This window comes from Scylla paramamosain, chromosome 4, assembly GCF_035594125.1.
Source record: "Scylla paramamosain isolate STU-SP2022 chromosome 4, ASM3559412v1, whole genome shotgun sequence".
Classification (NCBI taxonomy): Eukaryota; Metazoa; Arthropoda; class Malacostraca; order Decapoda; family Portunidae; genus Scylla; species Scylla paramamosain.
The window spans coordinates 14413245-14423244 of NC_087154.1; the positions used below are offsets into that span (position 1 = coordinate 14413245).

Genomic DNA, 10000 nt, shown 5'->3' on the forward strand with positions numbered 1-10000 from the left:
TTATTCTTATTTGCAACTTAATGAAAAGCTGTCTTTGAGATTTTCATATTAATCAGTATATTGTCTTTGTCATTTTTCTCATAGGCCCTCTTAGGCTTGAGGACTCTTTAAATTAAAAGCCTGCCAGTAAAATAGCTTAGAAATCTAATGTGTATATATTCTTTGAATCAATTAAAGGTAAGTAAATTATGTAAAAAAAAAAAAAAATTAATGGTATAAAAATAAGCAAGTTAGTAAATACAAAATATATAAGACATACAAATGCATAAAAAAATGTGCCATATTCAAAGCCATGCAGTGCAGGCAACAAACATGCTGTAGACACACACAAACACATACACAATGGCAACATGTTATTTACTCAAGACCTGTTTTTAATGATGTAACAGTGTCTGCTGTTCATAAAAGCTCGAAGATGCACATTACATCAGACATACATTAGTGTCAGTTATAACAATCCTCATATCACAAGATAGAAAATGAGTAATATATATATATATTTTTTTTTTAACTGACTTCTTCTGTTAACACTTATGAACAGCCACATTGTGTGCTTACCTTCAGGAGCTGACTGACCACCTTAAGTGATGACATTTTGTTTCCTCACAGGTCAAACTGTATAGATGTCACTTGTACATATAATTAAGTTCAAATTATCTTCCTAGTGTAGTAACTACGATTCGCTGCACACACACACACACACACACACACACACACAGATACCTGGAATGGCCTAAATGAGGAGGTTGTTACAGCAGCAAATGTGCATATAAATTTAAGGAAATTATTACCACACTTTGAAACATTTGAAATTTGCAATGAAATGCATGGAAATAATTTAGCTGACTAATTTTATCAAACCCCAGTCTAAGCACAAGACAAATCTTATTTATGGCAGTTTCCTTTCAGAGTTGCTCCAGGAAAAAAAAAAAAAAAAAAAAAAAAAATAAATAAATAAATAAATAAAAAAAAAAAATAAATAAATAAAATAAAATAAAACAAAATATACACAATACTATCATCATCATGTTCCATATAGTCTAATACTTGCAATGAAACTATGCAAACATTCCATATCTTTCCATGCTTTTGCATATATGTATGAATACCTGTTAAACTGATTTTTTTTTCTAAATAACCTATGTCATTGTGGTGAATGTGGTAAATTATTGTAGTATAGGTAAAGAGTATGAGAAGAATCATGTTGTACTTGATGGCAAAGAAACTTGAATAAGATATAATTACATATGCTGAAACTACATATGTGGACTTCAATATAACTCTGTATGTGTTCATCACATTTATTCTGTTTTATATGTTTAGGATATACATTTTACAGTATAAAACTATATATACATAATGTACTGGCTCTGTTGAACAAGTAATGCCTCAAACGTGGGGCAGTTAAAAATGTTTTCCCTCATAAAAATATTACTAAAATTAAAATACAATAAATGTAATATATAGACATTGTGTTGGTTATCATTACTGACCATGAATAACGTTGCCTACATTCAATAAGCATTTTCCTACAAATTAGTAACATTAAATTGGTTATAAAATATTTATACAGCTGTACAGATAAAAGTAAATCTAACACCAACTGAATGGTATTTGAGATGAGTGTGTTTTGGAATAACCTACAGCTTTAATGTTGGCTGTGTTTTCCTCATTCACATTTTTCAGGTTTTAACAGTATACAGGTATACTGTGATGCCCGACCTACTCAGCATGTTCATAATGTATTTTACTTTTAAGGCCAATGTTTCAGAAGGAATGTAATATTCTATTGTTTCAAGTACTATTCAAGCATCTACAAACTTATGTACTTGTGAATAAATTTTTGATGACTATTGAGCATATTCTGAACATGATCTATTTACAATATAAAAATCATAATATTGACTATCACATTACATTGCATCATTGTTCTTGTATTCTGTGCTGATGCACTTCCTTACCACTACTGCCAAATTATTTCAGCAGGTTTCATAGATTGGTAGAATTATCATCTGTGTTCATTTCAGTAATCATTCAACCAACCAGTGGAAGCTGAGAAGTCCAGTGTTATGAATAAAAATAAAGGAGTCTGGATGACTAACAATGATGCAATAATTTTGTAATGCCTGAAACTGGGAAAGTTTTTCTGTATAATAAGCCATTCCTAGAGTAAGGAGTAATCCAAATAGTCATCTCAAATTTTGAGAATCAGATCCAGGCCATCATTTATATTTGTGGATTTAGTTTACTAAATTCCAGTAGACAGGATATAAGATATACTCATGTGGTCACGTCTCCATAATTATATTTATCCAGTTTTTCCTACAGATGATGTATATTTTTTTCTGTTCTTTTAACCAATTCTAAATATCTAGCTATATTCATGTGATCATGCCTCTAAAATTATTATTATTCAGTTTTTTTTAATTGATATACACTCCTTCCCTCTCTTCTTGTCCATTCTACATATCTATACTCCCAAAGGGAAAGGTGTAATTTTTTTTTTACACTGTTAGAGCCTTTTCAATTTCTCAACTTCTCTTGTGTGATGAAATATTCAGTCTCTTTTTATCTTCACAATAACAAATCTTTTGTATCTAATTTCTCCTCTTTTTTATCTTCACAATAACAAATCCTTTGTATCTAATTTCTCCAATTTATTCATGAACTTTTATATTATAATAAAGATTCTCTCTCTCTCTCTCTCTCTCTCTCTCTTTTGTTTCTTCTTTTAAGTGTTTGGAGTTTAATTTCTTTTGTAACGATAGGACAGTCATGGTCATTAAAAGATCACTCAGACCCTGGAGATCATCTTACCCTGATTTGCCTGATGTCAGATTCGTATGTTACTGTGACAGTCCTGACAGGGTTTTGATGCCTAACAGGATCTTTTCTTATAGTGATTATATCCTGTCTTCTGATTAGTTTATTATCATTATTTATTTATTTTTTTCATAATGTCCAAAGCTGAGCATGACACTTTTAATCTTTTCTCATAAGTTACATTTACCAATTCTTTACCTATCTTGTTCTCTATATTCTTTCCCATTTCTTCACATTCTTTCTCTTCCCTTGTGGGATAAGATAATTTCAGCATACATACTCCAATTTTGGTTAAATTATAGAGATACTGATTTCAACATATCCTTGTATAAGAAGAGAACAGTTTCTTAGGTTTCTCAACATCCTGTATTTACCTAGTTGTATTGTACAGGACATGAGCCAAAGCTCATTTTGTCCTGTCTTCATAACCATATTTATCCAGTTTCTCTTTAAACATGTGTACACTGTTTGCCACAACCACCTTGTGTGTGTGTGTGTGTGTGTGTGTGTGTGTGTGTATTTACCTAGTTGTGGTTTACAGGAGGGGAGTAATCTCATAATATCTCGTCTCTATATCTATCCAGTTTGTGTGTGTGTGTGTGTGTGTGTGTGTGTGTGTGTGTGTGTGTGTGTGTGTGTGTGTGTGTGTGTGTGTGTGTGTGTGTGTGTGTGTGTCTGTTTATAATATAAATTCTGGCCTGTTAGTCTGTCAGTCAATTGAAAATTCAGATTTAGGTTTTTGTGTGGTAGATCAGACATCCTCTACACCTGGTACATGAAACATATATGATGGGTCAATCCCCATCAAGTGAGAGATATATATATTTAGAGAATTTTACACCAGGAATGATTTAACTGTCAAGAACACTTATGGAAATTTTGCCAATAGTTTTGTTGTGTCAATAGACACTTGTAACAGTTACTGAACATATGAAAATATGTATTAGTAAACTGCACTTAGGTATTTTATTTATTTTTTTTTTAATATTCTCAGTAGTACATAGTGCACTACTGGAGAGAGAGAAAAAAAAAAATCAGCATGAGACGTCACTGGACAACAAATCACTTTCATTGAGGACAGGTACTATTTGTTTACAGTTGAACTTCAATGTGGCTTGAAACAGAAATAAACATATGCATCTGGCAGGTTTATAAAAGTATGGTCCATTCACTTGAAGCTGAACCAAGTAAGCTGTGTGAGACTAGGTGAGTTGTTGAGTGCTGATCAGTTGCTGCCATATATCTATTCATAACTCCATGATTTTTATTTTTACTGTGTTTTACAATTGGTAAAAGTAAAGCACTTTATTACATTTCATAAATAATAAAAAGTAATAGTAATTTAAAAATTCAAAACTATCATGAGAAAAAGAAATTGATAAGGGAAATCTACTGATTAATGCATTGCTGAAGTTGCCTTCAGGTATGTCAGTATTAAGAAACACTACTGCCATATAAGCATCATGTCAGTATACACTACCTCCCCAGAATTAAGTGACATTATTTTGTTTTATTTATAAATTTCATATACATTTCAATTATAAACAAACTCTGAAGAGGCAGTGTGTATTGATCTATGAGCACCAGCAACATTGGCATTGCATTAGTCAATAGTTTATTTCTTATGATAGACTTAAAATTTGTGAATATTATTAACTATTAGTATTTATGGAATATGATAAAATGCTCATAATGTGACACTTGTAAAACATAATAAATATAATAAAATCTAAGTTGTGAATAGGCAAACAGTGCTTGGCTTACAAACTCATGTGGACTCGTACAGCTTACCAAATTCTGCTACTATCTGATAGTAGTATGTGAAAGTGCTGGAAACAAATTACTTTAGCCACACACTTATGCTTTTTGGATGAGGCACTTTCAAGGGTATTCTCTCTTACCTTGAGTTCCTTTACAAGATACTGGGTGCTTTTTTTTTTTTTTTTTTTTTTGAGAAGAGGAAATATGAAAGCCTTGACCCATTTACCATCTATCCAATAAAATAGAAGTGGATCTCAATTCATAAATGTTAATGTAAGAATTCTGCACTTTGCCCCAATTAAAAATAGTAAAATGAACATTTATGGATACAATCTTGAAAATTGATCTAAAATACCAAAAGGCATTAATTGGAAAAAAAAAACAAAAAAACTTTAGTTTAAAAAAAAAGTAATTGTTTTATAAATGAAGATTCACTTACAGTATAGTTTTGTGCTCTTTCAGGCAAGAACTCACAATAATGATATGACATCAAGTGAGCAACACCTTACTTATGGTAAAAATTATCATGAAATGTATAAAGTCAGTTATCACTCATGCCATCTGTGGCCAAGAGCATGTGTCATCATGTCTACAACTCCTCCAAGTCCTGGGTTCAAATCCAAAAATGTGGAAGTGTGAGGTGAAAAATTAATGAGCTCCTTTTTTTTCTGCTGATTAATAAAGCACAGAGTCTAAAAAGCAGGTGCTCTGACTGAAAACATCAATGCATTGAGTAAACTTACACATGGTCTATTTTGAAAGCAGCTTACCTTCTCAAAAAATACTTGAAGTTGAGGTATGAGTGGTGCTATTTTGGTGGTAAACTTTGCAGCTTGATAAAATAATTCAGTCACAGTTACACAACCACAGTATATGGTTATGCAACATGCTCATATTTTCATTTTTCAGATGACGATGGAATGTGTTACTGCACTAAATTATACCAAATGCTTGATGATTCTCAAGCTGAGAGAAATTATAAGATACCTGGCATAATTTTAGCAATAAGGACTACACAAATTAAAGAATGGTTCAACCGATTTTAGAAATGGTCAAGCTTTAGTTGAAAATGATCAGGAACAAAATGAAATCCATTATCACTGACCAAGAATACAGTCTGGTTATGACAGACTGTTAGGGACTATGATTTGGAATGGTTCCGCACCTTAAGAATGCATTGGGCATATTCAATGGCTGCAAGTACATTTGTGCTGAGGCTGCTGTTGGATGAGCAGCAACAATGCTGCACAAGACATGCTGGGGTGCATCAATGATGAGTATGACTTTCTAAATACATAGATTGGTGATGAGGAGTAGTTGTTATTTACATACCTCAAAACCAAAGCTCTGTCATTGTATATACTGAAGTGGAAGTCTGTAGCATCTTCATGGTCATAGGGATCAAGACAGGTAAGAAACGGGGTGAAAGATACTTGCTGCATGATATTGTGTATAATGATTAAGTACCAGATTGTCAAGCTGTTAACAGATTGTATTATTATCTTTGTGTTGTAGTTTGGTATGAGTCGTACTACTAACAGTTGTATATCATGATTAAATCCCAATCCATGCTTCACATCTAATTAAGATTTTTTTTGGGTAAGCATGAAATTCCTCAGGTTTGCTAAGCTCCCTACCATACATACACAGTTCCTTGTGATTCCTGCTTTTTCTAAAGCTGATGATACTGTGATATAAGAGATGTGAAAAAAGTGCACAAGTCTGGCTGGATTTCAATAATGGAAGGATCACTAGACTTATAAAGGACCATATTTGAAGGTTAGTCTGAATAAAAAAAATCAGTCCTTTTGTAGCCTAAGATCTGATAATTTTATATGTACTGATATTGATTGTCAATTCCTCACCTAAAATTTCTTCCTTAATCCAAAAGTTGCAACCATTTTGATGTCTATTTTGATTTTTATAACAGAAAATTTAATTTCAGTCTTGGGAAAAAAAGATGAAATTAAGAGTTACTTTGCTGTTTGCAAGTCCAAACAAAGTGACAATCAGTGATGACACTTTTGACTATACAGTTGGAGCATTGCTCTTGTAGCTGTGTGGTTCTGGATTTGATCCATGAGATGTAATTCTGTGAGTCTGAAAGCTCTGTTCCATTCCGATTAATCAGTCAGTTTCTCATGTATAGGCCCAGCAAACATTGTCATGAAAATTTCTCAGGTTCAATAATTAACAGAATACAAGATTATCAATATGAGGTTTTTAGTGCAAATTATCACTATGCCTACATTTCAGTTTTTATCTAAGAATGAGCCCCCACACTATGAAGTGCTGAATGACTCATAAAATTAGTGACAGATAAATATGAAGTTTTTAAAGTTGTGTTTATAATGGACTATGGGATGTTACATAGGTGACCTTGTATAGCTTGCACTATATGGCCTACACTACTTGACTTGCAATACAGGATTGGGATGACAGCAAAATAATGAATGAATGAATGAATGAATGAATGAATGAGAGAGAGAGAGAGAGAGAGAGAGAGAGAGAGAGAGAGAGAGAGAGAGAGAGAGAGAGAGAGAGAGAGAGAGAGAGAGAGAGAGAGAGAGAGAGAAACTAAAGGTTTTCCTAGCTATAAAAATGCTTAAAATCAAAATCATTAATGTGTGAAAGCAAACACACATAAATCAGACAATGGACAACACAAAAGCCTAAACAAAAACAAATGAAGCCTACAAAAGCTTATTCATATGTGGTTAAAACAAATTATTTTCAACACTGACTCAATAATTTTAATGGTATTTTGTAGGATTCATCTAATCAAAGGTTAATCTGCAGACACAAGACAAACATGCACATGTTTTTCTGAGAGAAATGTAGAAAGCATCACCCAGATGTAGGTTCTCATGACAGGGAAAGCTGTCTGGCAAACCTGTACAAGGTACATTTTTAAAGCAATTGTAGCCTAGAAAAGAAGTGAGCATGATATGATTTTTGGGCTTGATGTAACAAAGCTATTAAGACAGCTATTAAGACAACTATATTCTATTGGTTAAAATTTAAAATAAGAAGCATTTCTAAAAAAAAAAATAATAATAATAAATAAATACATAAAAAAATAAAGCCAGCAAGGTTGTAATTTTTTTCAAAATCTTACAAAAAAAGGAGGATGTTGTGGATGCTAAAAGCAGTATGAGATGAAGCAGAGATTCAGAATGAGGAATTGTCCTATGCAACTCTTATTTACCCATCCTAATACCTGAAGAAATAATCCCGACTTGAAATCAGCACCAATGAAGAAGGTAGCTTCTATACCACCCATGAATAATAGGGTCAGTCGTACTTACAAATGACAAGACTCGTTCTCATAATCCAATCTGCTTTCCTTTGTGTTACACTCATTTTCTGAGTGGTCTGCACACACAAAGGTACCATTCATTTCCACATCACTTGCATGCCCATTGGCCACCCCATTTACTTCATCATTAGTACGGCTCTTCTTGCGTCGGCGACAACGTTTGCAGCTGCTACGGCTTCTATCCTCACTGAAAGTGATGGCTGAACGTGAGCAATAATAAATAGCAAATTACCATCACCAGGAAAAAAAAAAAATTATACCTCTGTCTCAGAGTTAATCAAGAGAAACAATTGACAATTGACAATGAAAATTTCAAATCCTTTATTATATAACTAAAACCCTTGTTAGTTTTGCTTCTGAGACACAGATAAAGCTGAGTATCCAGACTGAATTAGTCCATCTCAGCTGATGTTCAAGCCCTGTTACTTACCTACATATCCATTTTCATGTAATAAGCAGATAGTCTGAGCATCATAAGGTCTTCTAAATGTAAATACATAAAAGCCACAAATCATGCACAGTACTGGAAAGCTAACCTTCACTACTGTGACATTTATCATTGGTGTGTGTGTGTGTGTGTGTGTGTGTGTGTGTGTGTGTGTGTGTGTGTGTGTGTGTGTGTGTGCACGTGTGTGCGCGCATGCGTGTGCATGAGTGAGTGTGTGTGTGTGTGTGCATGCATGCATGCATGTGTGTGTGTGCACGAGTGTAATTTGTATTTATGTACTTAGTTGTAGTATACAGAGTCAGAACTATACTGCTGTGGTCTTTTTTCCACATCTACATTTGTCCCAATTTTTTCTATGGTTAATGTACATTTGTTTTTATCATATCTATTCTCAATGTCTCACATCTATCCTCAATGTCTGTATTTCTATCAAGAAAGCCTTGCAAAATTAAAACAATTTTCCTTTTTTTTCTTGCATCCTTTTAAGTATCAACTTCTCTTTTCCTTACAATAGTAGATTGTTCCTAATTCTTCCAATCCATTAACTGGTTCATATACAGAATGTAACACAAGTTTCTGCTGATATTGCTAGAGGTGAAAGTACAGGTTATTCTAAGTAAAAATGTTCTTGGCACATGAATTTTGAGGCCTTGTTTAGCAGTAGTATAAAATTCAAGTGTGGCAGGGCAACAGATGCAATGGCCAGGAAGGGCAGGTATCCATGGTGGAGAAACACCATGTCCACATACTCCACATTATTATAAGTGTGTGGCATTGCTAGCAGTTTTTTTTATCTCAAAATCATGGAATTAAATTTAAATGTATTCACTGTCACTGTCTTGGCGTCAAACTGCAAGTGACAGCCTAGCAATCAGTTGTTTTGCTCATAGCCCTGCTCCTTCTCCCTTCCTGCCCAGCCAGGCATGGTGCCACATAGCCTATTATTTTATTTGTCATTAATTATGGCCATACTATCATTGTGTAACATTCATCAGTAAATCACCTGTCTGTTAATACCACATGTCTCATTACAAGATACTGTAGTGCCCCAAAACATGTAGAAATGATGACTGAATAATTCACAATTTCACCATTGGACATCTTGTGTAAACAAGTCCCACCATGGATACCCGGCTGGCCATTGTCGCCACACTTGAATTTCATACCATGGCTAGACAAGACCTCAAAATACATATTAGCATAGAAAATTTTCCACTTAGAATAACTTGTACTTTCGCCTATAGTAATATCCACAGAAACTCATGTTATATTCACTATATAATTGGCTCTCTCTCTCTCTCTCTCTCTCTCTCTCTCTCTCTCTCTCTCTCTCTCCTTTCTATAACTGTTGATGGCTTAATTTTTTAAAATTTATGCACAAATTAGTATTATTTAAAAGCTGGCACTTTATTATTATTATTATTATTATTATTACTTACTTTTTTTAAAGAATCACATAACTAGTACATTCTGAGCTTAAATCATCATGATAATTTCTTCTATTAAGTCTTGGTTTTGATAAGAAAATACTACCTTTATGTACTTCAGTATAAGCATGTAGTATGTCTGGAGATCTTGTTTATATGTTTTTCTCATTATATTAAGTTAAACTATTTCACCACTCCCTTACTTATTTTTGTTCTCTCAAA

General features: G+C 33.2%; 1 protein-coding gene across 1 annotated transcript in view; it reads right to left on the bottom strand.

Moving 5' to 3' along the window:
* Nucleotides 1–10000, bottom strand: part of LOC135099768 (electroneutral sodium bicarbonate exchanger 1-like) — a 118982-nt gene that overhangs the window by 3029 nt on the left and 105953 nt on the right. Inside the window, 1 exon segment of the mRNA XM_064002281.1 lies at nucleotides 7893–8090. Coding sequence (XP_063858351.1) covers nucleotides 7893–8090 — 198 coding nt within the window.